Source organism: Carettochelys insculpta, chromosome 3 (genome assembly GCF_033958435.1).
Source record: "Carettochelys insculpta isolate YL-2023 chromosome 3, ASM3395843v1, whole genome shotgun sequence".
In the NCBI taxonomy this organism is placed as follows: Eukaryota; Metazoa; Chordata; order Testudines; family Carettochelyidae; genus Carettochelys; species Carettochelys insculpta.
This window is the reverse complement of record NC_134139.1, coordinates 113,222,021-113,244,720: the sequence shown is the minus strand read 5'-3', so window position 1 is coordinate 113,244,720 and position 22,700 is coordinate 113,222,021. Positions and strand designations below refer to the sequence as shown.

At 48.4% G+C, this 22,700-nt stretch overlaps 1 protein-coding gene across 2 annotated transcripts in view; it reads left to right on the top strand.

Moving 5' to 3' along the window:
• Positions 1-22,700, top strand: part of NKAIN2 (sodium/potassium transporting ATPase interacting 2) — a 440,622-nt gene that overhangs the window by 380,538 nt on the left and 37,384 nt on the right. For both annotated transcript variants that reach the window (XM_074988786.1, XM_074988787.1), the window contains exon 4: positions 19,230-19,290. In XM_074988786.1, the coding sequence (XP_074844887.1) occupies positions 19,230-19,290 (61 nt within the window). The remainder of the gene's footprint in view (positions 1-19,229; positions 19,291-22,700) is intronic.

Here is a 22,700-nt window from a genome sequence, read left to right as displayed (position 1 = left end):
CATCTTCTCTCCTGCCAGTTGAACTATCCTCCCTTCTCTTTATTCTACCAAAACACTAGAACAGACAAAATAAGGTTACACTTCACAATTTTGGTGACGAAATTTTGATCCAGGACATTAAAACCTGTGAGGACCATCTTTCCTTTCACTATTACTAAGTCATAACTCTGGTTATCATTCTTCAAAGATCTAGGTTGTGTGATTTGGACAATGGCACTGAAGTTTGTGTGTCAAAGACTGACCTTGTCGCTGAATGAAGTTTGTCACTGAACTACAAAAGAATAGCATGTGCATCATTTGGAGTATAAATATTCATGAAACAAAGCTCTGGCGTGGCTCCTGTGGTGGCAGCTCTGGTGAGTTGCCAGCATTCAGTTTGCGTGAGGGCGCTGAGGGTGTCTGTCTCTGGGGGAAGGGGAGAGCATTCAGTTAGAGTGGGGAGCGCCTGTGGGTGCCTGGCTCTGAGGAAGGGCTTTTATTTTGAGTGGGAGTGAGGGTGTGGCAAATATGGAAGGATGACAACCACAGGTGTGGTGATACTTGAATTACTATGGGACACCGCTCGTGTAGGGGGAAGGGAAGGGGCAGTTAGGGGTGTAATAAGCCATAAATCCAGAGTCTCTATTCAGTCCATGATTCAAGTCCATGAACTTGAAGTCCCAGACTTGTCTTTTTATACTTCAAAAGTACTATGCAGGTTTCCTTTGAGACTGAAAGCTGAGAGATCAGATATAAAGTGATTAGTCTGTGAAAAGTGTTCACTCACAGATGATGGGGTGTGGGGTGGTAATTAATCATTTTTCTGTTTGATTTCATCTAAGCATCTTCCACCAACATAGCACTGTGTACATGAGCACTTATGCCAGCAAAACTCCAGGTGCTTTTTTCACATCCCTGAGTCACAAAAGTTTTGCTGATGTAAGTGCTAGTGTACACATGTCATTAGTCACTCGTATTTCCCCACAGGGTAAACGTCACAGCAGTTTGTTGAGCAACGTCTTACTCCAGACTAAGAAGAGAACTGCATGCACGGCTGTTGAGAGCTACATGCATCTTGAGAGCTTCCAAATGAGTATCATTTAAATAGTGATAGCAGAGAAGGGACTCAGTCAATTGAAACTGCTGTGACAAGTCATTGTTTAAGGACAACAGGACAGGTTCCCCCGCCTCGACCCAAAGGTCTGTGTCGCACCAGGGAGGGTCCAAGCGCCTGCCAGTCCCAAGGACCCAGTTGCAGACCGCCCCAAGCCCAATGAGTCAAGAGCGTGCTTACCCCTAGGAGTACTATTGGAGCTATAACCCACCCTCCCCCGCCAAATCCACCTGGCAGGAGGAAGCCGGCAGAGAAGAATGAAACCCAAGTAAGTTACAAACTACCTAGCAACTTTATTAAACATAAAAACACAGTTAAGGAAACGAGAATTAACAGTAGTAACAGAAACAAAGACTTTTTATATAACATGTAGCATTGTATTTATGTTTAACTTACAATTGCATATTCTGTACTCATGGTGCTTTGTTATAAACTCTTCTTGAACGAATGTATGTTTTATTTTACTGCAAGGCAAAGTGGTTAATTAGTTGAATATACTTGGGTAAGGAATTTGAGGCTGTAGGGGAAAAGGCAACACCCGGTGTCCGGATCTTTTGCCGGCACTACCAGATAGGGAGGATATGCGCCGCCGCTTGTGGTCTTTGCACAAGTCAACAGCAGCGAGGAAACCTTGTAGTGAGAGGCACCTCGGTAATGAGGGTTAATAAATGAGACCCAATAGGAGCTCCCTCTTAATGAAGGGATAAGGGGATAAGGGATGAAGGTACTACAGGACTAGGGAGGCGTTAGCCTTCACCTTGCTAAAGTGTATCTCTATGTATAGTTTATAATAATCTAATATCAGGCCTGCTACTACTAACTGCTAAACAATAAACTACCGATACTAATAACTAAATGCTACCATTATCATATAACTGTTATAATTAAATGTGCTAACTACCTGGGCAAAGGCCCGGCCTGGAAGGGTCAGGCCCTCGGGTCTTGCGGGGCCTCGTCAGGCCACTCCGCAGTGCAAGGGGTGCGACCCCCTGCCCCCCACTGGGGGCCCCGAAACCCAGACAATAGCGTCTATGTTTGTCTGGCTTGGTTTGTTACGTGTCTTGAAGATTTGTACAATAGTCACGTCCAGTGAGTTGAGTCCCAATCGGTGAGTGGTCAAATCGGGTAAGTAGCCGCGAAGGTGGTGGGACCGTTGGTGCCGCTAGGCAGCGGACCCTGTGTTTTGCAGCCAAGCATGCAGTACCCCGCCCAAGGGTGGGGCCAGTTCACCACCTGACCGCTCAGCCACAGGGTCCGCTTGCTGCTCCCTCGAAGCAAGCGCCGAGATGAGAAATCTTGCACTTCAGGTAAGTGAGGTCGTGGGCGGCGTCAGGCGGCGTAGGCGCCGCAACAGCAGGTGGACGCCGCTAATGATTCTTCTCCGGAGCGCTTTGCCCAATTGGGCTGACCTGAGAGTTCAGCGGACGCTGCCAGGCAGCCACGCTCCTCTCTACGGTTGCAGCTGTTCTGACAGCTAACTCCCAGGGCCACAGAATGCTCTGCGGGCCCTGGTTTTATAGACAGTTCTCATGTATTATTTATGAGCTAATTTAAATATTCATGATTCTTTGGTAAAGTTTTCAATTAGGTCCAACCGGGTCTGGAAGGTTCCAGAAAACTGGAACCCCACCCAATCAGGAGCCTTCATTCAAATACGTGCTTATGAATTATTCATGGGTTCAGGTTACCAGGAAACCAACTGACCCAAAGTGACCGTTGGTGCTGCAACTAAATGGCAGCCTATGACAATTTAGATTTCTCATGTGCCTGCACTGATTTTATGTGGCCAAAGGCTTGTATCCCCTGGCCCACGGGGACGATTATGCCTAGGGGATGGTAAAAATCCCTGACAGAAACAGCCAGCATTAAAGGAGTCTCTGATGTCTGTCGACAGTCTGAATTCTAATTGTGACTTCCCTGGATCATCCTGGTTGGCACAGTTCCAGATATTGCATTATATTAACCGGGCATATAAACTGTCAGAAATAACTTGTCCACTTAACTCTCTAGAATGATGCATAGATTCTAAGGACAAAGCCTTTCCGAGAATTGTCTCTTTATCATTTGTCATTCCCCCAATGCTTCAAAATACAGGGTGTTACTGGAATCGTCAGCTAAAGTTGGGTGTTTGTTTTTGTTTTTTTTTAAATACATTTCTGAAGCACCTCTATCCTCTTATGAGTATTTATACCTAAGGTGCTCCTTTTCTCCAGGCAGTAATCAGGGCACATAACTTTAAACTCATCCTGTTTATTATTAGTAACTAAGCATCATACAAAGTAAGTAATGAAGTGGTTTCCCCTTCACCTCCACATAGGTACTTATGACAGAAGGTATGTGTGACAAAAGTTACCCCTGGCCTTGGGTTTTTTGAATGGTCTCTTTCTTTGGAATTCCTGGAGGATAATCTCTTTTTACACAAGCCAGACTGCACAATGTGATATTCCTTTTGAATTTCTAGTGGCTTTCTTTGCAGGGAAGGTTTCATAAGGTTTCATAAAGTTCTGTGGGACTGGCTTTTTGAAGCCTATTTTCCTGTTTTGCTGAACTGAAACAAAAGCATTGCCATGACTATTTCAATCTAAATCATGCAGGTAGCAAAAGCCTGATCTCTGCAGTAGCCTAATGCTGGAAGAAAATCAGTGAAATAGTGAGTCGTGTTCAGTCATTGCAAATGTTCGGTACCAGAGAAAGGGCTCTTACTGATCATATCCTTGAAGTCCCATGGGATTTGGAGTAATTTTATTTTGTGCTTAGAGGGCCAAATCCTCAGGGCAGGCCAACTGTCTGGGACGTGCATTGGGCAGAGGCACAGGTAGCAGGAAGGAGAAATTCTGTAGAGCTGCTTTGTATAGTTTGCTTCAGTCCGTTTACTAAAGCAGCCACCCAAGTCCCTGCTCCAGAGCAAATGGCTTGAACAGGTTGAGGTTGCCAGGTGTCAGGTTTTCAGTCAGAACATCTGGCCAAAAGGAGATCTTGGCAGCTCCAGTCAGCATGGCTGATCAGGTAGTTGAAAGTCCATTGGGCCTGGGGCTGGCAGGCTACCTGCCTGGCTCTACACAGCTGTGAGGAAACAGTGACATGTCCCTCCAGCTCCTATGTATAGGGTGCCCATGGGGACTCCACATGTTGCCCCACCTAGAGCTCCAGTTCCTATTGGCCATGGTGCCTGGCCAGTGGGAGCTGCAGAGCCAAACACTTGGGGCAGGGACAGCATATGCAGCCACCTGGCTGCAGCTCTGCTGAGGAGTCAGCATGACATGTTGTCCGTCCTGGGAGCCAACTGAGGTAATCACCACCCAGAGACCACACCCTGAACCCTCTCCCACACCCCAGCTCTCAGCCCCCTCCTGCTCCTCCCAGTCTCTAATCTGGAGACCTCACAGCCTCCTTCAGACAAACCCCTACAACATGCCACAGTGTCCTCCTACACTGCCAATGCCCCCACCCCAGAGTCTACACCTGCAGCCAGAGGCATCACACCCTCCCACACCTATGACTCTGCCTGGAGCCCCTCCTGCACCCTGACCCCCTCATTCCTCACCTTACTACAGGGCTCCGTCCTGCAACCCTAGCCACGGCCTTCATTCCACCTGCACATCAACCCCTGCCCCAACCCCGTGAAAATGAGAAAGTAAGGGTGGGGGCACGTAAGCGATGGAAAAAGAGGCTATGGAGTGAGTGGGAGCAGGGCCTCAGTGAAGAGGTGGGGCTGGGCAAGTATGTTCATATTTGAGTGATTAGAAAGTTGGCAATGGTAATACAGGGACCAGAATCTCTGGCCCTGCTCTTTGTCCAGCTCCATCTGAATGCACTTTGCCAGGAGGGCTCCTTGTCTCCATTCCTGCCTCCCAGCCTTGTATACAAGTCTGCTGCCTGTGGCTCCAGTGTGGCCATGGAGATGACACTTGCCCCTTTGCAAGCTGGCCACCTGTCCTTTGTTAACTCTCTTGTGGGTACATTCACAGATTGAGGGATAGCTCTGTGGTTTGAGTATTGACCACCTAGGCCTGTGAGTTCAAGCCTGTCTGGGGTAAACAGATCTTTTTTAGAAAAAAAGATGTGTCAGGGATGGTGCTTGGTCCTGCCATGAAGGCAGGGGACTGAACTCAATGACCTCCCCAGGTCTCTTCCAGCTCTATGAGATGAGGTCTGGGTTATTACTATCATTCCTGCTTCCTTCCCAAACTATCATTCTTGTCTTAATAATCAATTGATATTCACTGTAGAGAATAAATTAAATCCTTATTTAATGAGCAGGCTTGAAAGTGTGATACATGATCTGCACTGTGGATGGAAAGCCACCCTGTATTTTGTTCTCTTTTTGTGATGGAAAACTTGACTGTTCAGACCACTGAACAGCAATTTCAGCTGAGCTTTCTACTTCACGCACAGCACATTGCTCTGCCTTGGCACAACAGCCATCACTAGCCAGTCACACCAGCCCTCTGATCAGAGCTAGATTGGGCTGTTACACCTTGACCACCCACTGTGAAGCCATTATAATATTGAGACTCAGTCCCAGGACTGGAACTGCCCTCAAAGCTTTCAAATGCACAGTGATTCATCAGAGTGAAAATAGCCTCATGGGGAAGAAAACAATCTTTCTGGGAAAGCTTCTCTCACCTCCTCTGAAACATTCTGTCTCTTGGTGGAGGTGTGATAGCAGTGTTCTCATTTGATGCAATGTGACACTGTGAGGAACAGTGAATTACCTCTGCTTCTACAACACCCTTTCCTTCCACATTGTTTTCCCTTTACACTACAAAATCTTTGTGAGCTGGCAAACCAGCTCACCCCTTTCCTTCTTATCCTGCACTTTTTTTCCTCCGAATGCTGCATCTTTGGGCTTACAAGCACAGATGTAAGAAGCCACTGCTAACACTCAAATCTTCCAGCTTCACTGGCCATTTGGACACCTGCACATCATGTTTGCATTCAGCAGTGGTACAGGGCATGCACTGGTGTAGGGCGACATAGTGTGATGGTACCAGAGAACACTAAAAACCTTCGGTAAACAAACCGTGCACTCTTTAGCGACACAGATTTTTTTTCCCAGGGTCCCCTCAACGAATGCCTAGCATTTATAACTGGCTGTTTCATCTCATCCAGGTCAATTTTAAATGTGAGGCTCTTATTTGGTGGGCTCTGAGCAGTCTGCGCCTTTGTTAGATCTGTAGCATAAAGAGCCATTTTTTTCTTTTCCTAATCCTATAGCTGTCTGGAAAAGGTGACACACAGTAAGACATAATGATAAGAAAAGCTACAGCTGCCCAAGGCAATCAGATACCAAAGCTAGATGATTAAACCATTCTATAGCATTCCCAGAAGACGAGGGGGGGAGAGGGGTAGAAATGTCTCAGTGCCTAGTGCTATAAAACCTTTAGAGCAAAACATAAGAACCACCATACTGGGGCAAACCAATGTTTCATCTAGGCCAGTATCCTCTCTTCTGACAGTGGCTGGTGCCAGGTGCTTCAGAAGGAGAAAACAGATCAGGGCAATTTATCGAGTGGATTATTATAAAGTGGACTTTTGTCCAGACGCAGCAGTCAGAGGTTTAAGGCTACCTAGAGTCCTAAATCATCAAGCAGCTGTTTACAAAAAGAGGTTAAGTGGAGTTAGTTTCTCAAAAGGAAAAATAGAAAAAGCAGAGGTTGGTTGCTAAGCTAAGTAGTTCTCTGTTCAAGTGACAATACTGCAAGGCCTTGATCCCGAGATGCTCCCAGCATAAACTAAATGAAGCTCAGAGAGGGAGCTGTTTCTGGCTCTTCTGTACTATCATCTATCAAATAGGGATTGCCAGAGGTCAGCATACTCTGACCATGCCCTCTCGTACTGAGAAAAATCCCCACATGCTCTTTTTGTGCAGCTGATGCTGTTCGGAAGGAGTAGAGTGGGGTTCAGAACAGAGCCTGACGGCAGTAAAATCGAGTCAATGTTCTGTTAGTTGGTGTGTTGGAGGACTGGGGCTGTTGGTTAAGCAAAGGGAAAAGTAAGCCAGTGCGTCCTGGTGCGGCACACCGGTAAGGAAGTGATCGCTGGAGGCAGGGCTCTGTACGAGCTCCCCTAACACTGGCCTTTTCCCCAGTCAGAGCTGAAGCTGGGAGCAAAGCCCTGGGAGTGCCGGGACGGCAGCCAACACCAGGGCATATGAGGCCAACAGGAGAACCCCAGGCACTGGGCCAAGTGCCCAGGAGTAGTGCAGCATTCCCCACACCACTGATTCCCCTTCCATGGTTATAAACGCTGCGCGCGCGCACACACACACACACACACACACACACACACGCCAGCTCTCGTTTGCCTGGGAACAGGAGCAGTACAGGGCAGGATCACCAACAGGGGCTGTCCCAGCCCTGAGCCCCACCACCTTGCACTCTACCCTACATGTACCCACCCCAGTCCTCTGCCCTGAGTTAAGGGTTCCACATATGTGATTCCCGATTAAAACACCAAAATCGAGAAACAACACTTGCTATAACTCACATCCCTGAAATTCTTGCAGAATTTCCAAGGCTGTGGCTTCTGAACTGTGTGGGGGTGGTGGGGAGCCATCAATGGAACACACTTCCCTAGAGCTTGTTCACCAAAAGAGGCCAGGGAATATGTGAACCACACAAGTTAGTATTCATGGGTTCTCCAAGGCTCAGTGGACAGCGAGTGTTGATTCATGAACATGATTGTTGTACAAATGGAAAAGATCCTTGATGCCAGGGCATTTTGTAGTTCTAGGTCGTACTGCAATGGGCAAGAAGGGACTTTCTTCCCCCCCAGATGATGTGATTATTTGCACGTTTTCTGTGCCAACATTTATTTTTGGGCACCCACATGTCCATTCCAACTATGGCATCTGAATCTATGTCCTGACCTTGCCTACTCAAGGAAAAGGAAATGCAAGTACAAATTATCTACAGAATGGTGATAGAATGAACCTTTGGGCAGCTGAAAGCCTGTTGGTGATGCCTCTGGCTCAATCTGGATGTCAACATATGTGTGGCCAACATAGTTCAGCTTATTGTCATGGTGTGTTGCAATTTGCACATCATGTGCAAGCTATGGCGAAGCTACAGCAAATGGGCACAGGACCCATTTATTTCTCAATCTTTGTAGATATAGTCAGGTCACACCCATATGCACAGAGCTCCTGGCTCCCAGCAGGCCAGGGAAATTCATGATACTGTGTGCTTGTACATCAAGGAGCCAGACAGTGACTTGAGACAGTGCCATGGGACTTTACCCTGATACCATGAAGCTGCTGGAAAAGCATGATGAAGCACTGCCACATAGTTCTGTTTTAATCCCCTGTAGCCAGTGTTGACACACACAGAAAACAGGCAATTGGGGCATAGGGCCTCAAGGTTAACCCTTTTGGTTGTTGTTTTGTGCTGCGGAGAGTTTCAGCACACTTTAAGAACATCATCAAGCAATGTTTTTATTATATGCTAACTGCTGTATTTCAGGCTGCTTTATCGAGCTAACTTAATTGTTATTGCAATAAAAAAAAAGTTCTCAGATGCATAGAGAGGAACTGCGCACATTCCTTCCTCACGGTATTTTCAGACACTGCTGCTCATGTTCTGTGTGCAATACTCCCATGGCATGAGTACTCTGTTGGCATGTGTATGCCCATCATTTCCAGTAGTGAGTGTTTGGTGGGGTTGTAAAAGTATCACTCAATGTCAGATATCTTCAGTGTTAAATTGTGTTTCCTTTACATGTATATTGTCACTGAAATCATTCACTAAGCCACAAAGTTGCTTCAGTTAACATGTCCGCTATTTTTCCTTCTGGTACTCTGGGTGGCAACAGTTATTTTACAGCTTATTTCATTGTCACTAATACCTTTTTAAAAGTTAGCAAATTCATGGCCAGGATGTGGCTGGAAGGTATGAAATTGTTTGCGCTTTACTGGATCAGCCTCTTAAGAATCACAGTCATTGCTATGAGTTCTGCTGCCTCATCACACCTCTGGTAAGTATCACTTCAGTCATACTTGGAAAACAAGGTGCACATGCAAGTGAGACGAACAGTAATTTTTATTTACATCCATCCTCTGACCATAAAGCTGAAAATGTTTGTAACAAGAACAAAGAAAACAAAAAATAAAGCTCAAATTCCTTGACATTATCAAATACTAACATGTCTGGACAGGTCTCCTTGTCCTTCCCATCCCTCTTACCCTGACAGTGGAAGAATGGCTATGGAAGGACAAAGAGGGACATCTCCGGCAAAAGGTTTGGGGGCTAAACACAAGCTGGGCTACAGGTCCTAGATGAGGCTCATTGATTCCCTTCTGAACGCTGGGGAGAGGTTCAGGTGCCTACACAGGACTTTGTGCTGAGTGTCCAGATTGCTCCTGCCCGGCAAAAGTTTTGGTGGGATTCGGCACCTCTTCAGCAGTCTGGGTGATGGAGAAAGTGGCTCTTGTTCCTGGTCAGGTGGAGCTCCTGTGGGAGGTGGATACTGAAAGCATTCCTCCACCAGCTGGACGAGGTCTCCATGAATCCATGATCCCGCTCTTGCTGCGCACGCCCCTGTTGCCTGCACTGTCTCTCCATTTGCAAAAGTACCTCATCCTGTCTAAGAACTTTTGCCTGTCTTTCCCTAAGGAAGTCATACTGTTAATGGCTCCTCCTGTCTATGCTAAGAATCAAGATCCTTCATCTTCCTCTGCTCTCTTTGCAGTGCTACTCCTGCCTTACTGCTGAAATGGTTTCCCTGCCAAACTCAGAATGTCCTGCCAAGCAAAAGACAAGGGTAGCATTTACCTAAATGTACATAAATCCCTCCACATAAGGCAGTCATGCTGTGCAAGACCACACTTTTGATGCTTTGAGCGATCGCTGGAAAACAACTGTTACATCCTCCTTCCTTCAGACTACTTTTGCAGCCCATGAGAGAGGAGCTGAGGATAAAAATACCTGCATTACTTTTACTAAAGTGTTGTAATATTTACTGTGCATCCAGAGGATCAGTTTGGGTCTGATTTGGTTCCTTCATGGGTAATGTTACCAGTCACCTTTTTCCTGTTTAAAGGCTGACTGTCACTTGGAGAACACAGCTGTTTTGAGGATACTGGGTTGGAAAAGAGAAGGCTATGTATGCCAGAGAGATGTCTCTGCTAATGGGGATGCTCTACATGTTGCTGAATGGAGGGATTTGGTGAGCTATGAACATGGATTGAGCACATTCCTGCCATTAAACCTGAAAAAACAGCTTTGATTTCTGCTACACCCAATCTTTACTGAATTTTACCTATAGAACTGGGTGGCATTTCAAGAGAAAATTGACTGTCTTCTGTTCTAGCATAGAATTGGAACACAGACCCATGGAAGACATCCACCAACCTCCTACTTCCACCTGCCTCACTGAAACGTTTGGCCTCTATAGCCGCGTCTACATGTGCACGCTACTTCGAAGTAGCGGCACCAACTTCAAAATAGCACCCGTCACGGCTACACGTGTTGGGCTCTATTTCGAAGTTAACATTGACGTTAGGCGGCGAGACGTCGAAGTCGCTAACCCCATGAGGGGATGGGAATAGCGTCCTACTTCAACGTTCAACGTCGAAGCAGGGAACGTGTAGTCATTGTGCGTTCCGCAACATTGAAATTGCGGGGTCCTCCATGGCGGCCATCAGCTGAGGGGTTGAGAGACGCTCTCTCCAGCCCCTGAGCTTAATGGTGGCCGCGTGGAGCGGCCCCTTAAAGCTCCCCGCCCCCTGCCTTCCTGTGCAGGAAGCTGAGAGAGCGTGCAGGCAACAGCAGTAACACGTGGCTAGCCTGCACGCTCCTCCGCAGCCACACACATCCCCACCCGCCGTGATGGCCGCCCACCAGCCCCCCCAGCGCCCCCAGGGGACCCCCCTCAAGGGGAGCCAGGGCTCACAGCCCAGCAGCCAGGCGGGGAAGCGGCAGCGGGGCCCCTCCTGGATGGAGGCCGAGCTTCAGGACCTGCTGGGGCTCTGGAGCGAGGGGGAGGTGCTCCAGGTAATGGGGAGCAAGAGGCAAAATGCGGATGTGTTCGCTCGGCTGGCGGAGGGCCTGGCCGCCCGGGGTCACCCTGCCCGCACTCCGGATCATGTCCGGAGTAAAGTGAAGGAGCTGTGGCAGGGTTACGCCCGGGCCCGGGATGCGGCCAGCCGATCTGGGGCCACCTCCGTCACTTGCCCCTTTTACAGGAAGCTCAGGGCCATCCTGGGCCCCCGGCACAACTCCTCCCCTCTGGCCACTCTTGATACCTCGGCCGAAGAGCCCCAGCAGGCCCCGGAGTCGGAGTCCACCCCGGAGGCAAGCCCCACACCCCGAGGCCCCCCCCAGGAGCCCTCCCCCGGGGCACCGGAGGAGGAGGAGGAGGAGAGGGACTCCTCCTCCAGTGACACCGGCCTTCACATCATCCTCCCATTCAGGAGCTCCAGCCGGGTGTCCGCCCCCCGGGTGTCCCCTGACCGTGGGAGTGGACCGTCAGGTATGTACCCCCCCGGTGCACACCCCCGGGGTTGAGGGGCAGGGGTAATAGATATGGCCAGGGCTCTCCACATTCCCAGAAGACCATGGCCCCAAGGACTGCAGGGACATGTCCCTCAGAAGAGTGCATCAGCCCCTGCCCCCCCCCAGCACGACAGTGCCATGCCCCATCCCCGGGGCTGGGGGGAGCAGAACCTCTAGGGTCCCCTGGGGGGAGGGGGTGGGACACCCAGCAGCAGCAGCAGCAGCATGTGATGGAGTGGGGGGAGTGCAAATGCGAGACTCAGGCTAGATATGAGAAACAAGCTGAATAGCTCCCAGTGGCTAAGGATGAACCTGGGGCTACAACTGGCAGGTTACACCTCTGCCCTGAACAAAGAGGAGGGAGGAGCCGAGCTGGGTTTGAATCGGGGGCGGCAGTTAGAGGCTAGGGGAAGGGAGAGCTGGAAGGCAGCCAGCCTGAGGAGGGGGAAAGCTACACCCCAGAGGGGCACCCCTCGGGGTCTTCTCCCCGGGACGGGTTGGAAGGACTGTCTCTGACTGCTGTACTGTCGCTTCTGTGAGAAACTGGGCATCTGTTGCCTAATAAACCTCCTGTTGTACCTGCTGAGTGAGAGTCACTGCTGCCAGCAGACGGGGTGCAGTGCAGGGGGACCCCAGAACCCCATCACAGCAGCATCTGCCAGGGACGGGGATGGGGAACCTGCAGCAGAGGGGTGGGGGGACAAGGGCCACGGCTCGGGGCCCACACTAACGGCTTTCTCCACTCTTCTGCCCCACCTCCTGTGTTCTGCAGCTGCACCATCGGAAGGACCGGAGAGCGCCGGCGAGGTGTCAGTGGTCCTGGAAAGCCCTCCAGGGCCATCACTCCAGGCCAGCCCTTCGGTGGAGCACCAACCAGCCCCACGGTGGGGAAGACGGCGGACACAGCACCACCAGCCGACGGCGACGGACCCCCAGCTGCTGGACCTCCACCGTCAGCAGCTGGAGGTCACCGAGCAGCGGCTGCAGGTGGAGTAACACCGCCTCCAGCTGCAGGAGCGGGCGCTGGCCTGGCGCCAGGAGGCATGGGGGGCCTACATGCGGACCCTCAACCACATCGCGGACTCCCTAGCCCCCTAGGCCGTGCCGGCCGCTGCAGCACCCGCCCTGCCTGCTCCACCTGCTGCTCCACCCGCTGCTCCACCCGCTGTGCCGTCCGCCGTCGCACCGCCACCTGCCACCGAGGGCCATTCCACCAAGGGGGACCTGGAGCCAGCTGACACTCGCCGGCCGTATCTCCCGGTCCGCCTGGCCCCCAGCCAGCCCCAGCCAGGGCTGCGGCCGAGGCGGGGATCCCGGCCGCCCACCCCCAGCGCTGGACTGTAGGGGCGTGGGGCCCAGGACGTGGGCCCCCCCCTTTGTATATATTCCCCCCCAGTTTATTGTTATTTTGTTGTAAATAGTTTGAATTTGTGACCCATTACTATGCTGATCCTTACCCCCTCATGTAAATAGTTCTCCCCTTCCTTGTCTTCCCCTTTCATGTTATCCCAATTTTTATAATGTATATATATTTATCAGTTAGATTTCCCCTCTACATAGTTTGTCTTGTTCATAATAATAATAATAATAATAATAATAATGAGTTCCAGTAAAGATGTTTGAGTTGACAAACAACTGTCTGCTTTTATTTTTACAAGAAAAGTCGGGGGGGGTGCTCTTGGGTGCTCTGTGGTGTGAGCGTAGGGGCAGGGAGTGTTGTGGAGGATGGGGGGGAGCAGTGGAGGGCCTGCCAGCGTTCACCCCGTGGCCTCATCGAACTGGGCCCGCAGGGCCTCCTGGACCCGGGTCCCTTCGGGGTCCACCTGGCGACTGGGGGCAGCGGGTGGCTGCACATCGGACCTGCTGGCCTCCACAGCCCAGCCCTGAAAGAAGGCCTCCCCCTTGCTCTCCACCAGGTTGTGTAGGGCGCTGCACGCGCCCACAGTCTGGGGGATGTTGGTGGGGCCCGCATCAAGGCAGGTGAGGAGACACCTCCAGCGCCCTTTGAGGCGGCCAAATGTGCGCTCCACCACCTGGCGCGTGTGGTTCAGGCGCTGGTTGAAGCGCTCCTGGCTGGCAGACAGATGGCCCGTGTACGGGTGCATGAGCCAGGGCCGGAGGGGGTATGCTGCACCTGCGATGACGCAGAGGGGCATGGTGGTGTCCCCCACAGGGATCTCCCACTGGGGGATGTAGGTCCCCGCCTCCAGCCGGCGGCACAGGCCCGAGTTCCGGAATACCCGGGCGTCATGGGTGCTGCCAGGCCAGCCCACATAAATATCCAGGAAACGGCCCCAGCTGTCCACCAAGGCCTGGAGGACCACTGAGCGGTAGCCCTTCCGGTTTATGTAGCATCCTCCACTGTGTTGCGGGGCACAGATGGGGATGTGAGTCCCATCCAGAGCCCCGAAGCAATTGGGGAAGCCCAGGGTGGCAAAGCCCACGATGGCAGCATCTGGGTCCCCAAGCCTCACGAGCCTGTGGAGGAGCAGGGCGTTGATGGCGCGGACGACCTGCAGGGGAAGCACATGGGAGAGCACCAATGAGGGGTATGCAGGGTGTGTGTGGCCCTCCCCTGCCAGGGCCCCCCTCCCCCCGTGGGTCCTCTTACCTCCATGAGAACAGCCCCGACGGTGGCCTTGCCAACGCCAAACTGCTGGCCCATGGATTGGTAGCTGTCTGGAGTGGCCAGCTTCCAGACAGTGATGCCGACCCGTTTCTCGACGCTGAGGGCACGCCGCATGGCGGTGTCCTGGTGCCTTAGTGTGGGGGTGAGCCACTGGCACAGCTCCAGAAATGTCTGCCGGCTCATGCGAAAGTTCTGGAGCCAGCGGTCGTCGTCCCACTCTCCGAGCACTAGCCGCTCCCACCAGTCGGTGCTGGTGGCGTAGCTCCACAGCCGGCGGCGTGTGCAGCAGGGGCGGCGGCGGGGTGCTGCAGGGTTGGGGGTTGAGTCCTCCTTCCCTGCAGGCAGCTCCTCCTCTGTGGCAAGGAGGTGCTCAGCTGCCTCCTGCATGGCATCGAGCAGGGCGAGCACTGCTTCTGCAGGGGCGGCTGTGTGGACTTCTGGCTGCTGCTGCTGCTGTTGCTGCTGCTGCTGGGGGTCCATGCCTGCGTCGCTCAAGGTGTGCGTCCCTATGGCTCTGCAGACCGCGTGCTGTGCAGGCTGCATGTGTCTGGGAGGGGCCCTTTAAGGGAGTGGCTAGCTGTTGCCCCGGAAGCACTAGTCCGCCCTGCGACCCTGTCTGTAGTTGTTCCTGGCACCCTTATTTCGATGTGTGCTACTTTGGCATGTAGACATTCCCTTGCAGCGCCTATTTCGATGTGGTGCTGCACAACGTCGACGTTGAACGTCGACGTTGCCAGCCCTGGAGGACGTGTAGACGTTATTCATCGAAATAGCCTATTTTGATGTCGCTACATCGAAATAAGCTACTTCGATGTAGCGTTCACGTGTAGACGTAGCTTATGTGCAGCAAACAGCATTGAAAGGGAAAGGGAAGTAGAAAGTGACTCCAGAAGTGCATGTTCTTCCCTGAATGTTTCAATTAACACAACAAGCCAGTCACTTCTCCACTGCTAAGGAACTTGGCATTGTACTGGTGTATCTATTCCTGCTTCCTGAGCATAAGCCCCAGATGCACTGATTCCACATTCTAAGGTGAGTGAAGTATCTGCTGTACAGCCTTGGCTGAGAGACAGGAGGCTTTTAGCTCATGAGGTAGAGCACAGGCCTTTAGCCCCTATGGTTGCAGGTTCAATCCCTTGTGCTGACACCCCACGTGAGTCAGTGAAACAGTAGCATCACCCTTAGGGCTTAATGCAGGAAGAGAGACACTGGGGACAATACAAAACATCTGAAATGGGCACAAGTGGAATGGACCCATCTGACTCTCTGTAAACAACCTAACAGTTTCCTTTCCTGGACCTTGGGGCATTCGCACACTAACTGCCTTCCACCTCCTTCTGCATGACTCCCTTTTGTAAGGGGAAGGAAAGATGGGGCATAGGAGTGGAGAAGGAAGGTATCAGTCTTTTCATAACCATGATAATCATGAAACTTATTTTCCCACACAGGTCCTTTTAAAACCCACCTTCTCTCTCACCTTCCTCTACTCCTTTCCCCCCCAATATGATACAGCCTTTTGACTGTTCGAGTCAGTTGTAAGAAACATGGCAGGTAAAGGGACACAGTGACGCCTTGTTAATAACTTCTTTTTATTGACTCAATGCTTTCTTACAGTGGCTTGTGGGATTTCAGTAAAATTAATAAATTACAGCTTTGTGTTGCATCAGCGGAGGGATAGGGGGCTGGGTGAAGAGTTTATCACCAGAGCTGGGAATGGTGGGGTCTCCATTGTAAAACTTACCAGTGTTGAATTCTGCAGCAGCTCCGGGACCTTGGGTGGGCTTCCTCAGTCAGATCCACCCGGTGGAGGAGCAGAATCACATGCCTCTTTTTCGCTGTGTCTCCTGGGACTCCCTCTAATGTCCCAGCTGCCTCTGCGCCCAGCCCCTCATTGGCATCCTGTCATACAGTGAGACTGGCTGGGGTTGAGGTTGTGAATCACTTTCAGGTTCATGCTCACAGCCCTGGTGATCACCCAGTCTTGCTTCTTATAGCATGGACATGTGCTAGGTCACTGGTGGAGTCCCTGACACTCTGGTACCAGGTGCCTGATGTGCTTTATATGCTCCCGAGACTGGGACAGAGAGATGAATGCCTTCTCCTCAAGCCTCTGCAAAATCTCCCATATGGGTGAATGCTTCTACTGATGTGGGCAAAATCATGGAGGATGATGTATTCTGACCACATGTTGATCAGGGCAGGGCTATGTTCCAGAGATCAGGGAACTGCTCTCATGATTGCCAGAACAGATCAATGGAGGTCAGGAGAAAACTACTTTGAAGAGCTCAGTGTGGATTGCTACTACTAGTGGCGGGGGGTCAGGGACCTTTATGTTTTTGGGTAAATCCCAGGCAGCAAAGGGATCAGGACAAGGTGGGAATAGCTCTGGAGAATTATCACTCCCCATGACCTGCTAGGTGCCCTTTGCCCTCATTCATGTTGTACTGTAGAACAGTTACAGGGCTATGCAACATTGGCAGTCAGGTATGCCAGCACTTGTGCACTGGCTTTCCTTCAGGAATGTACTTCAGGGTTTCGGATGTGAATAATATGGAGGTTGTGGCAAACAATGCACGTGCAACTGTCTGCAGTCAGAAGTGTGGACAGGTCCTTGGATACGTTGGGCCCACATCATTTAGCATGTTGAAAATATGAACCAAGACCGAGAACCTGATTCCCTCTTCTCTGAGAAGCCAGTTCAGAGTGCATGGGGCAGGTTTGGCACTGGTGTTCACAATAGCCTGTACTACTGAGGAAATATGCTGTAGTATTCTGTCCTAGTGGGAGTTTCCTAAGGGCTGGTGGCTTTGTGCTCAGTTTCGGGCATTGGTAACGCTTCGCTTGTTTAGCAACACCAAGCAATAACTGTGTGAAAGCAAGTGAGGGCTACTTTGCTAAATGATGTGTATTCAGTGCAGTCCATCTGTGCTCTGTTAACCATCAATGCCTCAGCTATCCATGGATACCCTTTATTGTTGACAGAATTCATCTCCTATTGAAAACATCAGTGGGATGCCCATTGCTGTATCTGAACCAATACATTATCACAAAAATATCTATGAAGTTAAAATTAAAATGCAGGTTGATATGTGCCTCAAGAGAAGGGCTGGAGAAGCATGAGAGGAGAACTTTGTTTTATGAACCCTGATTATCTCAGGGGAAACAAATGTCCATTTGCGTTCAGAGCAGAACAATTTCTAGCTTAAAGGCACTGTTTAACCAGCAAGCATGTCTGATGAAATGCTGTGGGATTGACTTATATAGCAAAGGAGTTCTCCAGCTATTTAAGAGATGTGACAAAATGCAGTTAAAAGATCAGTGGTAAGCACAATTTGTGATACTATTTGTTTGCTTTGCTTTGTGAGAGAAGTTTACTTAACACATGAACTCATGGCATTTTTGCAAGAAGTGAAATGCTGAACTATTGTCAGAATGTCTTTAATGTTGTAATTGCCTACTAGACGTGCAACTGTTCAGGTAACTTGGAGCTCATGATCTCTAAAAAGAGAGAAACTATTAAGGAGAGGTTCACTTTTAAGAGTGGAATCATTTATGAATAACATTTCTTGGCCTAATCTTTGCTGACTTATATGCCATATAACATCATTGAAGTCAATGTGGTTGCACAGGACAATGCCAGTGGAGTAATTTTGTCTTCTTAAGCCAAGATACCAAAGGAAAGCATGAACCAATAAAGTAGAGATGAAATACTGCTGCTGACAGAAGATGCTACTGTTCTTGGTACCGCAGATTCTTTATACCCAACAGTGAATTTTCCCTTACCTCCCTGGTGTCACATCCTCACAGCAGAACTAGAGGTCAGAGAGCAAATAAATGACTGAAATGATCATTTAGCTCTGTTGTAACACACAAATACAGCCACTGTCTATGTTTTTAATGTTCCTGTTAGGGCTATAACTGTCCCCTATGCACCATTTGCTTTGGCTGCAAGTGATGCCTGAATGGAGGCTTGATCTCACCAAAAACATGTTTTTATTATAGTTTGTTTTGGTTTTAAGTGCATCAGGACTCTACATTCTACCATCTCAGATCTGACAATGATGTTATATGACAGGGTGGGACCAAAAAATCACTTTTCAGTACAAAAAATTAAAGAACATAGACAAGGTTGATTCAGTGCCTGCTTACGTAGACCTTAGTGATGAGCTAAAAGAGGTAGTAGGCTGTCAACCCTATGTAAAGGGAAACTTCCCAGGTACCATATGTGACAGACAACCTTGAACAGCACATAACATGCAGCAAAGAACTTCCATATGGAATAGTATTTCTCAGAGACAGCTAACTGGACTTGGCAAAAGAATCAATAGAGGAATTATATTACATATGTCCCAGGGTAAGCTTGGTGGCTAACATATTTGGAAAATATCCATAGTAATTCACATATATGTTCTTTGAATGATATTGTTGCCATTTAATATTATGTTCTGAACACATTCTGACAAGGGGGATCAAAAGAACAAAATCTGTGTTTGCCAATTTCAGTAAGAGACACTGACATAAATCTGTCTTGAGATATAGGACTATCTATTTCTTGGGCTGAGAGGGCAACCCAGACATGGAAACCCATTCCACAGCCAAAACTTGAGAAGAGAGTTTGCTTCTTTGTTTCATTGTCTTCCCCTTCCCCTGCAAAAAAAATGTGGTTTCATTCAAAAAGAATCTTTCTGGATTTTTTTTTATTAAAACAGTTACCAAAAAACAACAACATAGCATTTTTGATTTTCAATTGTTTAACCAATTGCACATTTTTATAAGAATATTTTGAGTACAAAATTTTACTTTTCTTCACATTTGCAAGGGGGGGAGGAAATAATTTCCTGACTAGCTGTACTTGAGTGACAGAAAATAAGAGAAATTCACTCATTTAGGCCATAAAGAATGAGAATAAAAAAGAGTCAAAGCTTCAGCAAACAGTCTACAAAGGTTTTTGTTTTTGTTTTTGTAGCAGTTCTTGGGTTTGCTTTATATCTAATACAATTACATTTTGTTTCAGCTGGCAGGGTTCATCTATGCCTGCTATGTTGTGAAATGTATTACTGAAGAAGAGGACAGCTGTAAGTACTAAAGCTCTATTAATACCAGATGAATTCTTTGTGATATCCTTAATTCTGCTGACATTCTCTGACTAAGCTTCGTCCTAAATACTTTGTTAAAGGGTTGTCAGGATCATGCCTCCTTTCCCACATGCTTGATATATCAGCAAATCTCTAGCAATTCAAGATAGCAATGAAATGAAACTTCTAAAAACATTATTTAGTATTCTGAAAGCAGGATTTAAAACCTCTTTTCTCAGCAACTTGTTAAAGCTAACCAAATCTAAACACCCATAGAATTGATAAACAATACTTTCTAAAAGACAGTTATTAACTATTGTGATAATAATTGGCTACCACCGGGCTTATAATATCTCCTGTGTTAACTGCAAGGGATTATAAAAGTACTGTTGGCAGGAACTCTCTATAGCTTATTACAGGAAGTTCATTTAAGAAAAGCGACACCATGTTTCGCCTCGCCAGGGTACAGTACAATTAAAAGTAGTGGAAATTTTTAAAACATATATTTAGGTTTTTCTTACTTGCTTATGAAAATAGAAATCTGTTGAGCCCTGTTTACTATGCATAGATGTGATGGATCTGAAGTAATCCTGTTTATAATTTATTTTTATTAATTTAATTTTTAAAAAAGTAGGCATGACAGTATTTCAGTGCAGTTTGGGTTTGAAATGCTTCAGAAAAAAATATCACAACCACAGGTAACTTTGATACAATATCCATGAATCTTAGAGACAGAGTTTTCCAACAGGAAGCTTAACATTCTTTTACTTGATTGAGAGCCATGATAAACCTGGTAGGATTTCCTTCGTATGTTTTGTGAGCAGAAAATAGCTAGAACACTACAATCTATTGGTTTTGTGGTAACACTGTGAGCCGTTATGGAGAGTTAACACTGAAGTAAACCTCACTTTCAGGACCCTAGAGAAGAGGTTCATACACACCTTCTTTTGTTTTTGAAGTAATGGGAGTGGAATACTAGTAAAAAGGGCTCTGAGTATCTTTGGTGTGACAGCCTAAACCATGAATGCACTGCCACCTCATGAAATGATCTTGGTATAAGCTCTTGGTCCTATTGTCCAACTGGGTGAGCTGAGTAGAAACAGAGCTACAGCAGAATTAACCCGCTCCATATCAAAATTATATTTTTAAAAAAATCCTGCCTTCTCTTTTACGAGATCATGTTCATTTTCAGATTTCCATAATGTTATGGGGCCAAATCCAAGTAAAAACTGGGTAGAGACATCAAAATTTGGCTCACTGAATAGGTGAAGGATTCATTAAAAACTCAAATGATTTCTCCTGTGCTCTGAAAAGTGGCATTTCCAGCTCAAATCTGATATAGCTAATACTATGTTATTTTTCAGTCACTGGTGTGAAAACTGCCTTTAGGAAAAGACTTTTGTACTTTTCAGAAGACTGTCTTGCCTATTTTGGTTCTTTTATAAATCTGGTAGTGCACTGTATGCCATCTGCCCAGTCTTCCAGATAGGTACAGAAGCTTTGTGCCACTCCAGTCAGCTTTTCTACTTCTGGAGCATCATCACAGTGGCCCCAGGTAAGTAAAGCCAGCCTGGAGGCTTCTCCACCACCATTACACCTGAGGCCAGTTTGTGGAGTGAAGCTGGAGAAATGAGAGTGTCTGAGATACCTCTAGACTACAGTAATCCCCATCCATGATTTTGTTTGTTTGTTTGTTTTTCTGGGTATTAACGGACATAGGTACAGGAAGTATGGGTGGGGCGCCTGCAGAACTGCCCAGATTTAGGGTCCCAGATACCAGCTACAGAGGATCCTGGCCACTGGGCCTGCTGCTTCTGGGGATTCCAGCTTCCAGCCCACACCTGGAGGCACTACTGCCACTCAGGATCCCAACCACCAGCTCCTGGGTGTCCTGGCCACTGGCCCTGTGAGCTCCACCATCAGCCTGGACTCCTAGCCACCAGGGGCTGTACTTTAGGCTCTGGGGCCCTGAATGTTGGCCCCATTCCTGGGACTCCACAGCTGCCCCCAGCTGTGGCCCTAGCCTGGGGCTCTAAGGATAGCAGACAGGGTAAGGTGGGGGGGCCAACCCTAAAAATTGTTTCAGTACCACTGTTAACTGTTAAAAATTGTTCCAGTACCACTGTTAAGTAAAGCAACCTAAGGAGACTTCTCCCTTATACTATGGGACCATTCCTAAGTACTATGGCCCAGCCTTAGGGGAGTACAAAAGTGAATTTTCTCTTCTTTTCCATGGCACCCTGACATTTACCAGGTGCTCCTCAGTTTTAGGCAAGAACTTGGACCTCCTACATCCCCCTATACTTGGGTTTGTTTTCTGATTTCTGAATTACCTGGTAACTGTCTTCTAGTCGCTTTTCTCCATTTCCCTGCACATAACATCTTTTGCAGACTCCTGTCAGGGCAGCTCCATGTCTGCCATCGGTGTTGTTGTTTCGTACCACCTGGTGCTTATGTTCTACATATAGATTCTGTGTGCAACTTCTTCAAAACATTCTGGGCCAGAGTATGTCATCTGCACCAGACAGTGAAAAAAGGGATAGTTCCGGTGAAGAGAATTTTATCCCCACTCTGGTGCAAGACCTTGCATAGAGTATATGCCTAGGGTATAGACTCAGCCCCAGCCAGGCTCATTCTTTGATACATCATGCCTCTGAACAACTTTGGTTCTGCTATATACACCAGTTCTTACACGCCCATCAATGGGAGGAAGGATTGCAGCTTTATATAAATCTACATCTTCTTCCCATTGGCTGGTTATTTTTGTATTTATTTATTTCAGGGGTGGGGAATGTGTAGTCTGCAGGCCACATGCAATTCATCAGGGTGAGCTGCTGTGGGCCACCAGATGGTTTGTTTAGCTGAGCATCCACAAGCACAGCCCCTTGCAGCTCTCAGTGGCCACAGTTCATCATTCCTGGACAATGGGCAACACGGGAAGTAGTGGTCCATCCCACACTGTTTCCCTTAGCTCCCATTGGCTGAGAATGATGAATTGCAGCTGCTGGGAACTGCGGGGCTCCATGCGTGTGGACGCTTAGATAGACAAAGCCTCTGGCATCCTGCCAACATCTAACCCTGACAACCCCTGGCCAGCCTGAATGGTGAAAATTCTACATCCCTGATTTACGTATTATGCATGAGTAATGCCCAAAGGCTACCATCAGAACCAAGGCCCTACTTCTCTGGCTCTTGTACGAACAGTATCCTTGACCCCAAAACACCCAACTGATTTTAAAAAACAACCTACGGACAAAAGGTAAGGAAATCGGCTGTAACCATGACAGTCTTTTGAGGCACCCAGAACTATGGTGTTTTTTTTTATAGGCCAATTTTGCTCAAGAATCTGAAGAAGTGGGTCTTTCCCATGAAAGCTCATTACCTAATAAATAAAATTGTTAGTCTTTAAG